General features: G+C 41.7%; 1 protein-coding gene and 1 pseudogene across 1 annotated transcript; one reads left to right on the top strand and one right to left on the bottom strand.

The window, feature by feature from the left end:
* Positions 1–252: 252 nt before the first annotated feature.
* On the bottom strand, positions 253–1016 carry LOC121540831 (E3 ubiquitin/ISG15 ligase TRIM25-like; the record flags this gene model as incomplete). Its single annotated transcript, XM_045219161.1, has 1 exon — positions 253–1016. A coding segment is annotated over exon 1 (594 nt), but the record flags the coding sequence as incomplete, so codon positions are not given.
* A 4238-nt stretch (positions 1017–5254) lies between these two features.
* On the top strand, positions 5255–6916 carry LOC123488268 (annotated as a pseudogene).
* The last annotated feature ends 11449 nt before the right edge of the window (positions 6917–18365 follow it).

Raw genomic sequence — 18365 nt, 5'->3', positions numbered from 1 at the left:
TATGTGCTTGTGTAATCATACATTGTCTTTGCAGCTGTATGACCCAGTGGGTGAATAAACTTGGTTTGAGATTTTTCTAGTCTTCCCCGTTTGAGTTTTTACTCTGTTTGTTCAGAAAAGACTTTAGAAAATGGTGACGCATTTGAAGAATCTGGGTTAACATATCTATATACTCAAGGTTTGTGTTCATATTTGGTCTGCCTTGGATCGATCCTTTAATTATTTGTTAATCAGACAGTCACCAACAAGTTGTTCTGGTCTTACCTGTTTCTCAGTCCTCTCTGCTGCAGCTGACACTGTATCATGGCCTTTATGTTCATCCGTCACACACAGCAGACAGATACACTGCTGATCGGTACGACAGTAAACCTCCAGCAGTTTGTCATGATGAGAGCAGATCTTCTCCTGTAGTTGTGCGGTGGCTTTGACCAGCTTGTGCTTCTTGAAAGCAGGAGATTCATAGTGAGGTTGGAGGTGAGTCTCACAGTAAAAGGCCAGACACACCAGACAGGACATGAGGGCTTTCTGCTTTCTGGTCCCAGTGCAGACATCACACGTCACATCTCCAGGTCCAGCATAGCACAGAGCAGGAGGGGAAGCAGCCTGGAGTCCTGTCTTCTTCAGTTTCTCCACCACTTCAGCCAGCACGATGTTTCTCTTCAGAACAGGCCTTGGTCTGAAGGTCTGTCTGCACTGCGGACAGCTGTAGACACCTTTCAGATAATCCTGATCCCAGCATTCTTTAATACAGCCCATACAGTAGCTGTGTCCACAGCCAGTAGTCACCGGATCCTTCAGTAGATCCAGACAGATGGAGCAACAGAACAGTTCCTGATTCTCTGCCATTTTGGTGCTCTCTCCCGTAGGTTAAGCAATATCAGTGTCAAAGATGACTTTCTGTTCAGTGTCAAAGATTACTTTCTGTTTCATGGAACTCTACACCAGAGGACAGGAAGTGGCTTCCTACTTGACTGTGAACTCTGTATGTAGAGGGGATGTGGTTTATTTGATGAGGAAGCGTGACAGAGTGTTGGGTAGTAGGCAGAGATGGTTAGTATTTATGTTACATGTATTTGAAATACGTATTTTAATTACTTCTGAATAATTTGTCATTAGAATTACACTGGGCTGAACTACACTCCAATGCATTTTGTGTTTTTTATTTTCCAAATAAATACTAAATACTTTTCTACACCATTTATCATAGCGGTTCACATGTTGTGGCCCCCCTTTCACCCTGCATTGGTATCAGAAGTCTGATAGCACTATGGTGTGATAAGAACGTCTGTTACATTCTACATTTACATTTTAGTCATTTAGCAGACGCTCTTATCCAGAGCGACTTACAGGAGCACTTAGGGGTTAAGTGCCTTGCTCAAGGGCACATTTACGTCATTTAGCAGACGCTCTTATCCAGAGCGACTCACCAATTGGTGCTTTCACCCTATAGCCAGTGGGATAACCACTTTACAATTTGGGGGTTCCTTAAAGAGGTGGGGTTTCAAATGTCTCCGGAAGGTGGTGAGTGACTCCGCTGTCCTGGCGTCGTGAGGGGAGCTTGTTCCACCATTGGGGTGCCAGAGCAGCGAACAGTTTTGACTGGGCTGAGCGGGAACTATGCTTCCGCAGAGGAAGGGGAGCCAGCAGGCCAGAGGTGGATGAACGCAATGCCCTCGTTTGGGTGTAGGGACTGATCAGAGCCCGAAGGTACAGAGGTGCCGTTCCCCTCACTGCTCCATAGGGCAAGCACCATGGTCTTGTAGCGGATGCGAGCTTCAACTGGAAGCCAGTGGAGTGTGTGGAGGAGGGGGTGACGGAGAGAACTTGGGAAGGTTGAACACCAGACGGGCTGCGGCATTCTGGATGAGTTGTAGGGGTTTAATGGCACAGGCAGGAGGCCAGCCAACAGCGAGTTGCAGTAGTCCAGACGGGGAGATGACAAGTGCCTGGATTAGGACCTGTGCCGCTTCCTGTGTAAGGCAGGGTCGTACTCTCGAATGTTGTAGAGCATGAACCTGCAGGAGCGGGTCACCGCCTTGATGTTGGCGGAGAACGACAGGGTGTTGTCCAGGGTCACGCCTAGGCTCTTCGCACTTCTGGAGGGGGACCACAGCGGAGTTGTCAACCGTGATGGCGAGATCATGGAACGGGCAGTCCTTCCCCGGGAGGAAGAGCAGCTCCGTCTTGCCAGGGTTCAGCTTGAGGTGGTGATCCGTCATCCATACTGATATGTCTGCCAGACATGCAGAGATGCGATTCGCCACCTGGTTATCAGAAGGGGGAAAGGAGAAGATTAGTTGTGTTAAATGAACTAAATATAAATGTATATGTAAAAATGTTGATAAATACTTTGTTGAGGGAAAATGTACTTGATATGATTGTAATATTTTGTTGTCTCACCTAGCTGTCTTAAGATGAAGGCACTAATTAAAAGTCACCCTGGATAAGTGTGTCTGCTAAATGACTAAAATGTAAATGTCGATGTAAAAATGAATAATTGCAAAGCATGCTGAGTATTATTCTAAAGAGCTCCACCCCTAAACATGGCCAATAATAATACCCAGTGTGCTTTACAGTTAATTTGGTATGTTCATTTTCACATATACATTTACATTTTAGTCATTTAGCTTATCCAGACTGGCTTGCTTAACTAAGGTAGATAGCAAAATACAGTATCACTGTCATAGCAAGAAAAAAGGTTTTGTCACCGTTACTGAGAATGTTGTTGCTGTTCGGACCGGTTACTTGCAAATGTATTTTTGTATTTAAAATGAATACATTACATTTAATTAAATACATTACAAAATACAAGTATTTAGTAGTGTATTTTGATACATTGATCTTGATGGTATTTTGTATCTGTATTTTGTAATTGTATATAGTAATTTCTACCCATCCGTGGTAGTAGAATACTCTGTCTGCAGGGGTTTTTTAGGACCAGGACACTGGAGGCAAAGGACCGGTTTAAACAGGAAAATGTCCTGGAGGTTTATTAAAAATAAATGTTTCACAAATCACTTTGAAAAGGCATTGAAAAGGCAAAATAAAATACCTAGCCCTCCCTCAGAGCATAATGACTGGGTAATCACTTACAAACTCAAGAGATCAGGGTGTTGTTTCAGTTCTCGGAACAGGGTTCTGAGAACTGACACATCTCAGTTTTCAACCCTAATGCTGAGCTGTTGTGACTTCTATCTCAACAACAGGATGCTGCCCTCGTCAAGAAGCTCTTTTGACACTCCTCCTAGAACAGTTGGTTTAGACAGAGGATCAACAACAGGATGCTGCCCCTCACCCAGAAGCTCTTTTGACACTCCTCCTAGAACAGTTGGTTTAGACAGAGGACCAGAAAGAGGAACTTGTGCGACAAACTGTTCTAATAAAGTTTTACTGGCAGAATGTTTTCTTCATTATATCTTCTTCACACAATAACTACGTTAAACAAATGTTATCCACAAGTTCATCTGACTGGGGAAGTAAATATAGGGCTTCATTGACAACATTCTGAAGTATCCCTTTAAGTCAAAACTATAACTGAAATGTCTTTGGCCACCATACCAATCAAAACTACATCAAAAGAGTTCATCAAGAGGTCCATAGTCTTTGAGATAGTGGCTGGGTTGGAGACCCACCAGCCGCATGGTGGCTCACCAAACGGGCATAGAGTGTTGACTGCAGCAAGGTGTACTGCTTAACTAGGATGTGGCCCTAATTGGAGAGTGGCTTTAGGGTGGAGTACGCTTCCAACAGCAGGCATTCCCTTCAACATGTTACAGAAGATAATGTGAGACAGAGATGGGCAGTATCTCTGTTATACGTATTTGAAATACATATTTCAATGACTTTTTACTATTTTGTCATTTGTATTGCACTGGCCTGAACTACAATCCTATGTATTTGGAACAAGATACTTTTGAGACCTGTAATTTGTAAAAACATTTTGTTGTTGTAAAATACAACATATTTTTCTATACCATTCTTTATAGGGGTTGGACATTTTGTGTTCCCCTTTCATCCTGCATTGGTATCAGAAGTCTGATGGCACTATGGTTTGATAAAGTGACTAGTAAATGACAAAAATGTGTACTCTGTATGTAGAGGGGGTGTGGTTTCTTTGATAAGGAAGTGTGACATATTTTTTGGTAGTCGGCAGAGATAGTTTGTATTTATGTTACATGCATTTGAAATACATATATTAATTACTTCTGAGTATTTAGTCATTTGAATTATGCTGGGATGAACTACACTCCAATGTATTTTGAAAATACAAAATACTTTTCTATACCATTTTTTATAGCGGTTCACATCTTGTGGCCCCTCTTTCACCCTGCATTGGTATCAGAAGTCTGATAGCACTATGGAGTGATAAGAGCGTCTGCTAAATGAACTAAATAAACACGTAAAAAAGAACAGTTGAAAAGCATGCTGGGTATTATAATAATGAGCTCTGCACCCAAAAGAAGGCCAATAATAATACCCAGTGTGCTTTGCAATTGTTCATTTTTACATTGTCATTTTAGTCATTTAGCAGAGACTCCTATCCAGAGAGACTTACCATCAGTACATTCAACTAAGGTAGATAAACAACCTCATATCACAGTATATCCAGAGACTTACCATCAGTACATTCAACTAAGGTAGATGAACAATCTCATATCACAGTCATAGAAAGTTAAAAGCTGTTTTCTTCCGTCACTGAGAATGTTGTTGAAGTGAAGGTGTGTACTAGCAAATGTATTTACCTGTATGTATTTGTATTTTATCTACATACAACTACAAAAGTATTTTTATATTTTAGTTTGATACATTAGTCTTTAGAGTATCTGGTATTTTTAACAAGATCCATTTTTGATGTACAGTATATTTTGCCCATCTCTGTGTTGATATATCGTCTCTCAGTGACTAACTGATTTGGTTATGGCTACCTAGATTAATGTGGAGATCACAACACCCTTCTCCCCTGACAGAGTCATCAGTAAGCACACACACGGCACACACACACAGACACACACAGACACACACACGGACAGACAGACAGACAAACAGACAAACAGACACACACACACACACACAGACTCACAGACAGAGACACACACACGCACAGACACACACAGACACAGACACATACATGACACACACACACAGCACACACACACACACACACAGACACACACACATGCACAAATACCATCCTCATCAATGAGCCAGTCAATGTTAATGTCTCTCTCTCCCTCTCTCTCTGTCTGTTTCTCTCCCCTCCTCTCCTCTCTCAGTGCTGGGTCATGCATGTGCGGCCCAGTCTGTCCTGGTAGCGGGCCTGTCTGAGGTCCACAGGAAGGGCTATCCTCTGACGGAGCAGGCCCTGTCAGGGATGGTGCTCCAGGTGTCCGCCATGGCCTGCTTCCAGCTGGCTCCCCAGTACATCCTACTGGGGCTGGCTGAGCATGTATTTCTGACACACCTATTGCTGCTACATTGTTCGTACACAGAGACAAACTGGGTTTTAGATTTCGAATGTCAATGGACACCATATGTAGTTAGGATGAAGTTAGAATGTGGAGTTTTGGAACCAACTGCCAACACGGAGGATAGTATTCTGAACTCTGGAAGCTAGGGTTAGGATGCCCCCTACTGGTGTATTAGAGACAGACAATAGATGTTTGAACCAAATGAATGCTTCTTTCTCTTCCCAGCCTTCCTCTCTTCTCTGTTCCAGGCTCTGTGATCTCCTTCCACCTGACACCCAGTCATATCAGAGGCATCTCCCTGCACTTCCTCCCCCTGTCCTACAGAGGGGGCTGTTTCCTGGGAGCCCTCATCATCCAGCTGGTCTACCTACTCTCTGGAGGTAAAGGCTTCACTAACAGATGCATCATCGTATCCATAGAAACTGAAGAGGAACATACATTCATGTTGGAATGGTTGATGGGGGTCTGTCTGCATTATGGTGATTCAGTCCTATGGCCACTGATAGCACTGTTCTCCTGTCCAACTACAGGTAACTTCTACCCAAACACACTGCATGAAGGGAATCTGGAGCATTTCTTCTTCTTCTTAGCCATGTTGATGACCATAAACACTCTGGTGTTCTGGTGGATATCTTCCAGGTACAGTATGAGAACCTCTCATGTATCAATATAGTCACTGTAGATGAGACAGAGGACATGAGGAGGAGAGGAAGCTGTCGTATCGGGTGAATGGTGGCATATTATTGCTGTCAACAAAGAGTCCGTTTATGCTGCATCGTGTTAGAGGCTTTATTAAAATCACGAGGTTACAGCATAAGTGACAGGTGACATGACACCCGGAGAGCGACGCCTCAGAATGGCTGCTCGTTCTCACTTTCTTCTTCGTTTTCCCCCTATTTATAAACAATGAAGCTCCCTCTTCTGGCCAATCCCCAGTCTCCCTGTCTACCACACACTTCCGGTCTGTTGTATGTGACGTCACACCCAAAACGTTCCCTCTTGATACTAACACAAACAACATTCCATTTCTTCATGAAAAACATTTAACAAAGGCATAATCTTCAGATACGATAAAGCCATTAGAGTTCTTTCAGTCTTGGACTTCAACATTTTCAGTCAAACAAATTGGAGAATTTCCTTGACCCCTTGAGGTGACCTCAACAAAGTAGCAATATAGTCTGTGCAGATGAGACAGATGACAATATTGAGACAGGTGACAGTATTGAGACAGGTAACAGTATTGCGACAGCTGACAGTATTGAGACAGATCCACCCTAGCAGTCTCTCCTCCCCTGTGTCCCAGGTACCTAGACCTGAGTGTGGTGCAGTGTAGAGGAGTAGGAAGCAGCCTTCTGGCAGAGAAACTCCTGCAGTACAAGACCTGCCTGTGATTCTACGACACCATGGAACACTCCTCCACAACAGTCTCCATAGACACAGTGTTGTGACCTCTACACTACCTTAGTCCCCTGTAGCGCTGGACTTCCACTTGGTTTATTTATGTATGTACTGTGTATTCTTTTCATTGACAGTCAGTTTTAGACAGTTTAGATGGTTATAGACTTCAACCTTTGTGTTCCTTCCTGCTCCAATATAATGTGGGAGTCTATTATGTGTCATCTATTTGTCTAAATGGATATACTGGTACATACATTACTGGAAATAGCTGATTCATTGGGTCAATCAATTCAATAATAGAGCAATTCCAATGTCATGATGATGACTTATATCTTGAAAAATCACTTTGCTTCAGTAATTGATTCAGAATACTGAATTGTTTTGATTCATACATGTACATGTGTTATTTAAATATTCTCATCTGATCATAAATGGATCAACAATGATCCCAGTTTCTGATTTGACTGGTTTGCCAGTACTACAGTTTACATCAAGAGAAAAAGAGACACATTTACAGAGGATTGCAACAGCCAAGAGGTGATCAGGTAGACAGTAAAAGTCTGAAGCCTGAGTGTCAGTCTGTATGTGCTATCATGCCATCTGTTTAGCAAGACCACTAACAGATCTGGGACCAGGCTACAAAGAATGTGCTATGTCTAATGATTTTTTTTTTCTCCCACTCTACCTCCCAGTCGCAGACTCCAGACAGGCCCTCTCTACACAGCACCTGTCTCCAGTAGTCAGGATAGGGCTGAGCTTTATCAGTGGCTGTCACCTTCCAGTTTACCTCAGGCAGGCTGAGTTCTGGATAAGCTGTATTCAGATCCAATGTCAGCTGGAGGACGTCTGACAGATGAACAACAAAACCCAATAAGGAAAAGAAAGAACATGTATGTTGTCTTTGAGAGGGTGTTTGAATATCACTGACAGAGGGACAACTCTTCTTTGGTCTTCAGCTCAGGAGACATTTCGAATTCTGTCACTATTAAAAATGCAACTTCATATCACATGTAACAAGGCAGTTTAGTTACCTGGAGGAAATGGATGTGATCCTCTGTGTGTGAGAGCTGCTCCAGCTCAGTGCTTCTCTTCCTCAGCTCAGCTATCTCCTGCTCCAGTTGCTCCAGGAGTCCTTTAACCCGTCTCACTGCAGTCTTCTCCTGGCCTCTAATCAACCTTTTCACCTCAGTGAGTATTCTCTCAATGGACCCGATCAGTTCAGTAAAGATTGTCTCATACTTACTAACTTCTGCCTGTACAGAGCACTGATAACTCACAGAGAGAGAGGAGGGGGTCAATTTCCACTGTTACTGGATTCCAGAGAACCTGTTCCCCAGTGTTGTCTTGGTACTATTTCACAAGTGTGTGGTAAAGTTTCACAACTCTTAGTAAATTCACAAAACATGTTCCAGTATTCTTACAGTATGATCTATTGACAGTATACTCTGTTCTACCCTCAGAATTGACAGAAGACCCCATGGTGGTGGTCGTGTGCTGACCGACCAGCAGGAGTGGGCAGTGGTGGAAATGGTGAGGGCCAGGAATGACATACGTCTGTCTGAAATAAAGCAGGCCATTGAGGAGAATGATGACACCTTTGCCAATGTGGCATCCCAGCCTCCAACAATCACCTGCCCTTTGAAGAGGCACCAGGTATCTATGAAACACATTTACCTGGTGCCTTCTGAGAGAAACAACTGTGGGCCGAGTATGTTCAGGTACAGCACTATATACTGTATTACTGTTGCTGTTAATGCACATGCTACTTCACAATATCATATTGGAACTATACTGTAAAAATAACTAACCAAAATATATTTTTAGAGGGTGATGGTGCTTGATGCTGCTGTGAACCATCACTAGTATATCTTTGTTGATGAAGCGGGCTTCAACCTGGCCAAAACTTGGGCGCCGTGGGCGGAACCTCATCTGCCAACGGGCGTCCGTCCAAGTGCCTGGACAACGTGGGGGAAACATTTCCAAGAGCAGCAGCTATCTCTGAAGATGGTGTGGTAGGACGTAGACCATTACTTGGATCCTACCACGCTGCACACCTCATTGTGTTTCTCAATGAAATGGAGCAGGCCTGTCAAGGTGAAGGGGTCACCTACAGTGGGGAGAACAAGTATTTGATACACTGCCGATTTTGCAGGTTTTCCTACTTACAAAGCATGTAGAGGTCTGTCATTTTTATCATAGGTACACTTCAACTGTGAGAGACGGAATCTAAAACAAAAATCCAGAAAAGCACATTGTATGATTTTTAAGTAATGAATTTGCATTTTATTGCATGACATAAGTATTTGATACACCAGAAAAGCAGAACTTAATATTTGGTACAGAAACCTTTGTTTGCATTTACAGAGATCATACGTTTCCTGTAGGTCTTGACCAGGTTTGCACACACTGCAGCAGGGATTTTGGCACACTCCTCCATACAGACCTTCTCCAGATCCTTCAGGTTTCGGGGCTGTCGCTGGGCAATACGGACTTTCAGCTCCCTCCAAAGATTTTCTATTGGTTTCAGATCTGGAGACTGGCTAGGCCACTCCAGGACCTTGAGATGCTTCTTACGGAGCCACTCCTTAGTTGCCCTGGCTGTGTGTTTCGGGTCGTTGTCATGCTGGAAGACCCAGCCACAACCCATCTTCAATGCTCTTACTGAGGGAAGGAGGTTGTTGGCCAAGATCTCGCGATACATGGCCCCATCCATCCTCCCCTCAATACGGTGCAGTCGTCCTGTCCCCTTTGCAGAAAAGCATCCCCAAAGAATGATGTTTCCACCTCAATGCTTCACGGTTGGGATGGTGTTCTTGGGGTTGTACTCATCCTTCTTCTTCCTCCAAACACGGCGAGTGGAGTTTAGACCAAAAAGCTATTTTTTTGGCTCTTCAGACCACATGACCTTCTCCCATTCCTCCTCTGGATCATCCAGATGGTCATTGGCAAACTTCAGACGGGCCTGGACATGCGCTGGCTTGAACAGGGGGACCTTGCGTGCGCTGCAGGATTTTAATCCATGACGGCGTAGTGTGTTACTAATGGTTTTCTTTGAGACTGTGGTCCCAGCTCTCTTCAGGTCATTGACCAGGTCCTGCCGTGTAGTTCTGGGCTGATCCCTCAACTTCCTCATGATCATTGATGCCCCACGAGGTGAGATCTTGCATGGAGCCCCAGACCGAGGGTGATTGACCGTCATCTTGAACTTCTTCCATTTTCTAATAATTGCGCCAACAGTTGTTGCCTTCTCACCAGGCTGCTTGCCTATTGTCCTGTAGCCCATCCCAGCCTTGTGCAGGTCTACAATTTTATCCCTGATGTCCTTACACAGCTCTCTGATCTTGGCCATTGTGGAGAGGTTGGAGTCTGTTTGATTGAGTGTGTGGACAGGTGTCTTTTATACAGGTAACGAGTTCAAACAGGTGCAGTTAATACAGGTAATGAGTGGAGAACCGGAGGGCTTGTTAAAGAAAAACTAACAGGTCTGTGAGAGACGGAATTCTTACTGGTTGGTAGGTGATCAAATACTTACAGTGGGGAAAAAAGTATTTAGTCAGCCACCAATTGTGCAAGTTCTCCCACTTAAAAAGATGAGAGAGGCCTGTAATTTTCATCATAGGTACACGTCAACTATGACAGACAAAATGAGAAAAAGAAATCCAGAAAATCATATTGTAGGATTCTTAATGAATTTATTTGCAAATTATGGTGGAAAATAAGTATTTGGTCACCTACAAACAAGCAAGATTTCTGGCTCTCACAGACGTGTAACTTCTTCTTTAAAAGGCTCCCTGTCCTCCACTCGTTACCTGTATTAATGGCACCTGTTTGAACTTGTTATCAGTATAAAAGACACCTGTCCACAACCTCAAACAGTCACACTCCAAACTCCACTATGGCCAAGACCAAAGAGCTGTCAAAGGACACCAGAAACAAAATTGTAGACCTGCACCAGGCTGGGAAGACTGAATATGCAATAGGTAAGCAGCTTGGTTTGAAGAAATCAACTGTGGGAGCAATTATTAGGAAATGGAAGACATACAAGACCACTGATAATCTCCCTCGATCTAGGGCTCCACGCAAGATCTCACCCGTGGGGTCAAAATGATCACAAGAACGGTGAGCAAAATCCCAGAACCACACGGGGGGACCTAGTGAATGACCTGCAGAGAGCTGGGACCAAAGTAACAAAGCCTACCATCAGTAACACACTACGCCGCCAGGGACTCAAATCCTGCAGTGCCAGACGTGTCCCCCTGCTTAAGCCAGTACATATCCAGGCCCTTCTGAAGTTTGCTAGAGTGCATTTGGATGATCCAGAAGAGGATTGGGAGAATGTCATATGGTCAGATGAAACCAAAATATAACTTTTTGGTAAAAACTCAACTCGTCGTGTTTGGAGGACAAAGAATGCTGAGTTGCATCCAAAGAACACCATACCTACTGTGAAGCATGGGGGTGGAAACATCATGCTTTGGGGCTGTTTTCTGCAAAGCCACGACAATGGGGCCATGTATCGTGAGATTTTGAGTGAAAACCTCCTTCCATCAGCAAGGGCTGAAGATGAAACGTGGCTGGGTCTTTCAGCATGACAATGATCCCAAACACACCGCCCGGGCAACGAAGGAGTGGCTTCGTAAGAAGCATTTCAAGGTCCTGGAGTGGCTTAGCCAGTCTCCAGATCTCAACCCCATAGAAAATCTTTGGAGGGAGTTGAAAGTCCGTGTTGCCCAGCAACAGCCCCAAAACATCACTGCTCTAGAGGAGATCTGCATGGAGGAATGGGCCAAAATACCAGCAACAGTGTGTGAAAACCTTGTGAAGACTTACAGAAAACGTTTGACCTGTGTCATTGCCAACAAAGGGTATATAACAAAGTATTGAGAAACTTTTGTTATTGACCAAATACTTATTTTCCACCATAATTTGCAAATACATTCATTAAAAATCCTACAATGTGATTTTCTGGATTTTTTTTTCTCATTTTGTCTGTCATAGTTGACGTGTACCTATGATGAACATTACAGGCCTCTCTCATCTTTTTAAGTGGGAGAACTTGCACAATTGGTGGCTGACTAAATACTTTTTTCCCCCATTGTATGTCATGCAATAAAATGCAAATTAATTACTTAAAAATCATACAATGTGATTTTCTGGATTTATGTTTTAGATTCCGTCTCTCACAGTTGAAGTGCACCTATGATAAAAATTACAGACCTCTACATGCTTTCTAAGTAGGAAAACCTGCAAAATCGGCAGTGTATCAAATACTTGTTCTCCCCACTGTATGTCATTGTGTGGGACAATGTCAGGTTCCACCATTCAGAGGTGGTCCAGGCATGGTTTCAGGTCGCTCCCCTGATTCGTGACCCTATACCAGCCCCGGTACTCTCCTTCCTCAACCTTATTAAATTATTATTTTCATCATGGAGGTGGAAGGTGTATGATCGCCATCCCCATGAGCGTGCCACCCTCCTTCTGGCCATGGATGAGGCATGTGATGACATCAATGCAGACCAATGTCAAGCTTTGATTCAACATGCCGAAAGGTTTCTACAGCGGTGCATGAACAATGAGGACATTTACTGAAGTGGATGAGAATTCATGGCCAAATGCTCAAGATAGGCTTGATGCTAATTAATGCGTGCTAAACATTATTTTATTTTCATTCATTTAATGTCTCATTTAATGTCTCACATTTAATTACAGACAGTACTGTATGTTGCAATTACATCAGAAAAATAAAAATAAATCCCCATGAATGATTGTAGAGGATGTCATCATTGATCACACCTTTGATTACACATTGGATAGATATCATGGAAATGATAGATTGGCCATTTTGTTGGGTAATGTAAGTATATTGCCTAACGTGAAGTGTAATTTACAGCACTGTAGCATATTACTTTCAGCACTTCTAAGGGTTATTTGAAACACTTATCTTGCAGTGATTTCTATTGGTAGTTAATGATATATTTTCAATTGAGTAGTTTTAAGTTGTTTTGGTGATTAAACCAATGCTCTCATTACATTTATATTTTGAATCAATGGTTGTGTGGTGAGAGATGTTTACAATCCAAATGAATGCACAATGACAGGTTTTGAATGAAAGACTGGCTGCGTTACAAGTGTGACCAGCTTGGAGTTTTATACTAAGAGTTGTGAAAATGTACCACCTGCTTGTGAAAATAGTACCAAAGTGATTAAAACAAAACCGTAATAGGATTTTTTGGGAGGGGATGAATTGTTAATTGATTTTCAATAAGGAACACTGAGGGAAAACACAACAGAAGAAAAAGGGGGGACGCAACCACTACAGTGAGGGAAAAAAGTATTTGATCCCCTCTCAAATCAGAAGGATTTCTGGCTCCCAGGTGTCTTTTATACAGGTAACGAGCTGAGATTAGGAGCACACCCTTAAAAGGAGTGCTCCTAATCTCAGCTTTTTACCTGTATAAAAGACACCTGTCCACAGAAGCAAACAATCAATCAGATTCCAAACTCTCCACCATGGCCAAGACCAAAGAGCTCTCCAAGGATGTCAGGGACAAGATTGTAGAACTACACAAGGCTGGAATGGGCTACAAGACCATCGCCAAGCAGCTTGGTGAGAAGGTGACAACAATTGGTGCGATTATTCGCAAATGGGAGAAACACAAAAGAACTGTCAATTTCCCTCGGCCTGGGGCTCCATGCAAGATCTCACCTCGTGGAGTCGCAATGATCATGAGAACGGTGAGGAATCAGCCCAGAACTACACGGGAGGATCTTGTCAATGATCTCAAGGCAGCTGGGACCATAGTCACCAAGAAAACTATTGGTAACACACTACGCCGTGAAGGATTGAAATCCTGCAGCGCCTGCAAGGTCCCCCTGCTCAAGAAAGCACATATACATGCCCGTCTGAAGTTTGCCAATGAACATCTGAATGATTCAGAGGAGAACTGGGTGAAAGTGTTGCGGTCATATGAGACCAAAATGGAGCTTTTTGGCATCAACTCAACTCGCCGTGTTTGGAGGAGGAATGCTGCCTATGACCCCAAGAACACCATCCCCACCGTCAAACATGGAGGTGGAAACATTATGCTTTGGGGGTGTTTTTCTGCTAAGGGGAAAGGACAACTTCACCGCATCAAAGGGACGATGGACAGGGCCATGTACCGTCAAATCTTGGGTGAGAACCTCCTTCCCTCAACCAGGGCATTGAAAATGGGTCGTGGATGGGTATTCCAGCATGACAATGACCCAAAACACACGGCCAAGGCAACAAAGGAGTGGCTCAAGAAGAACCACATTAAGGTCCTGGAGTGGCCTAGCCAGTCTCCAGACCTTAATCCCATAGAAAATCTGTGGAGGGAGCTGAAGATTCGAGTTGCCAAATGTCAGCCTCGAAACCTTAATGACTTGGAGAAGATCTGTAAAGAGGAGTGGGACCAAATCCCTCCTGAGATGTGTGCAAACCTGGAGGCCAACTACAAGAAACGTCTGACCTCTGTGATTGCCAACAAGGGTTTTGCCACCAAGTACTAAGTCATGTTTTGCAGAGGGGTCAAATACTTATTTCCCTCATTAAAATGCAAATCAATTTATAACATTTTTGAAATGCGGTTTTCTGGATTTTTTTGGGGTTATTCTGTCTCTCACTGTTCAAATAAACCTACCATTAAAATTATAGACTGATTATTTCTTTGTCAGTTTGCAAACGTACAAAATCAGCAGGGGATCAAATACTTTTTTCCCTCACTGTAACATTACAGTATGATATTCTAATGAGGCAACCACTAACATTACAGTATGATATTCTAATGAGGCAACCACTAACATTACAGTATGATATTCTAACGAGGCAACCACTAACATTACAGTATAATATTATAATGAAGCAACCACTAACATTACAGTATGATATTCTAATGATGGAACCACTAACATTACAGTATGACATTCAAATGAGGCAACCACTAACATTACAGTATGATATTCTAATGAGGCAACCACTAACATTACAGTATGATATTGTAATATAAATAATAATATGCCATTTAGCAGACGCTTTTATCCAAAGCGACTTTCAGTCGTGCATGGTATGGGTGGTCCCGTCGAACCCACTCTAAGCGCCGTGCTCTACCAGCTGAGCTAAGACCACTAACATTACAGTATAATATTCTAACGAGGCAACCACTAACATTACATTATGATATTCTAATGAGGTAACCACTAACATTACAGTATAATATTCTAATGAGGCAACCACTAACATTACAGTATGATATTCTAATGAGGCAACCACTAACATTACAGTATAATATTCTAACGAGGCAACCACTAACATTACATTATGATATTCTAATGAGGCAACCACTAACATTACAGTATGATATTCTAATGAGGTAACCACTAACATTACAGTATGATTTTCTAATGAGGCAACCACTAACATTACAGTATGATATTCTAATGAGGCAACCACTAACATTACAGTATAATATTCTAATGAGGCAACCCCTAACATTAGAGTATGATATTCTAATGAGGCAACCAATAACATTAGAGTATGATTTTCTAATATTCTAATGAGGCAACCACTAACATTACATTATGATATTCTAATGAGGCAACCAATAACATTACAGTATGATATTCTAATATTCTAATGAGGCAACCACTAACATTACATTATGATATTCTAATGAGGCAACCACTAACATTACAGTATGATATTCTAATATTCTAATGAGGCAACCACTAACATTACATTATGATATTCTAATGAGGCAACCACTAACATTACAGTATGATATTCTAATATTCTAATGAGGTAACCACTAACATTACAGTATGATATTCTAATGAGGCAACCACTAACATTACATTATGATATTCTAATGCGGCAACCACTAGCATTACAGTATGATTTTCTAATATTCTAACGAGAAAACCACTAACATTACATTATGATATTCTAATGAGGCAACCACTAACATTACAGTATGATATTCTAATATTCTAATGAGGCAACCACTAACATTACATTATGATATTCTAATGAGGCAACCACTAACATTACAGTATGATATTCTAATGAGGCAACCAATAACATTACATTATGATATTCTAATGCGGCAACCACTAGCATTACAGTATGATTTTCTAATATTCTAACGAGGCAACCACTAACATTACATTATGATATTCTAATGAGGCAACCAATAACATTACAGTATGATATTCTAATATTCTAATGAGGCAACCACTAACATTACAGTATGATATTCTAATATTCTAATGAGGCAACCACTAACATTACAGTATGATATTCTAATGAGGCAACCACTAACATTACAGTATGATATTCTAATGCGGCAACCACTAGCATTACAGTATGATTTTCTAATATTCTAACGAGGCAACCACTAACATTACATTATGATATTCTAATGAGGCAACCAATAACATTACAGTATGATATTCTAATATTCTAATGAGGCAACCACTAACATTACAGTATGATTTTCTAATATTCTAATGAGGCAACCACTAACATTACATTATGATATTCTAATGCGGCAACCACTAACATTACAGTATGATTTTCTAATATTCTAACGAGGCAACCACTAACATTACATTATGATAGTCTAATGAGGCAACCACTAACATTACAGTATGATATTCTAATATTCTAATGAGGCAACCACTAACATTACAATATGATATTCTAATGAGGCAACCACTAACATTACATTATGATATTCTAATGAGGCAACCACTAGCATTACAGTATGATTTTCTAATATTTTAACGAGGCAACCACTAACATTACATTATGATATTCTAATGAGGCAACCAATAACATTACAGTATGATATTCTAATGAGGCAACCACTAACATTACATTATGATATTCTAATGCGGCAACCACTAACATTACAGTATGATATTCTAATATTCTAATGAGGCAACCACTAACATTACAATATGATATTCTAATGAGGCAACCACTAACATTACATTATGATATTCTAATGAGGCAACCACTAGCATTACAGTATGATTTTCTAATATTTTAACGAGGCAACCACTAACATTACAGTATGATTTTCTAATAATCTAACGAGTCAACCAGTAACATTGCAGTATGATATTCTAATATTGGAATGAGGCAACATCTAACATTACAGTATGATAGTCTAATATTCTAATGCCAGTGAGCAAATCTCCAATCTCCACCCTATTCCCTATGTAGTGCACTACCTTAGGTCTGGTCAGAAGTAGCCTAGTGCACTATGTAGGGAACAGGGTGTCATTTGGGCCAGAGTCAGTAACTCCCCTGGGTATGAATTCTCTCTCTATCTTATCTGTCTTCTATATTATGTTCTCCTCTCCTCCTCTCTTCTCTCCTCTATTCACTCTATTCTATCATCCACACCACATGCCAGCTTCAACACAATCCATTTACAAGTTAAAGACACACCTTGGAATATATAGCAAAGGAAAACTACTACTATATGTATTTTTTATTTCCCATCACCATGAATCATATTTAATAACTGAACAGTAGCAGACCTAACTTCATCTGTTCCTGACGCTGGGTAGGGGATTAAAAAGACCATCAATCTCCAATGATATTAAAGTACAATTCTGAACATTACTGATAAACTGAGTGGCAAATCAAGATATCTGCTGTTTTTATTGTTGGGTTAACAGCACCACCTGCTGGACAGGTTTAATGTTGCTTGACTGAGCATTTACATTTACATTTTAGTCATTTAGCAGACGCTCTTATCCAGAGCGACTTACAGTTAGTGAATTATTTTTTATTTATTTTATACTGGCCCCCCGTGGGAATTGAACCCACAATCCTGGCGTTACAAACGCCATGCTCTATCAACTGAGCTACATCCCTGCCGGCCATTCCCTCCCCTACCCTGGACGACGCTGGGCCAATTGTGCGCCGCCCATGAGTCTCCCGGTCGCGGCCGGCTGCGACAGAGCCTGGATTCGAACCAGGATCTCTAGTGGCACAGTTAGCACTGCGATGCAGTGCCTTAGACCACTGCGCCACTCAGGAGGCCAGCAGTATGGGAGAATAAATTATACCAAATTTAGGGCCGTTTTCCCGGACATCTCCATTGAACATGCTTTTTAGTCTAGAACTAGGCTTCATCTGTGTCAGGGAAACCGGCCCATATAGTTCAATTAGCAAGTAAGTAACACTACCTGTTCCATGATACTGAGGGAAATTACATTGAGACAGAGAACCAATTGAGAAAACATTTCAATGGTTCTGAATGACAACCAACATACATTAACAGCAAACATCATGATTAATGTAAATGTAGCCAATTAAAACATTACATTTGATAAAAATACGTTGTTACGTTTTAATTACACTCTGAAGATTAAATCAGTCAGACAAAAATAATTGTACAGAAAAATTCAGCATTTTTATCTGCGGACCATCACCACCAGCATAACTAGTATCTATGTGGACCCTAC

This window comes from Coregonus clupeaformis, unplaced genomic scaffold (genome assembly GCF_020615455.1).
Source record: "Coregonus clupeaformis isolate EN_2021a unplaced genomic scaffold, ASM2061545v1 scaf2107, whole genome shotgun sequence".
Classification (NCBI taxonomy): Eukaryota; Metazoa; Chordata; class Actinopteri; order Salmoniformes; family Salmonidae; genus Coregonus; species Coregonus clupeaformis.
Note: the sequence above shows the minus strand (reverse complement) of the source record. Positions and strands in the feature narration are given on the sequence as shown.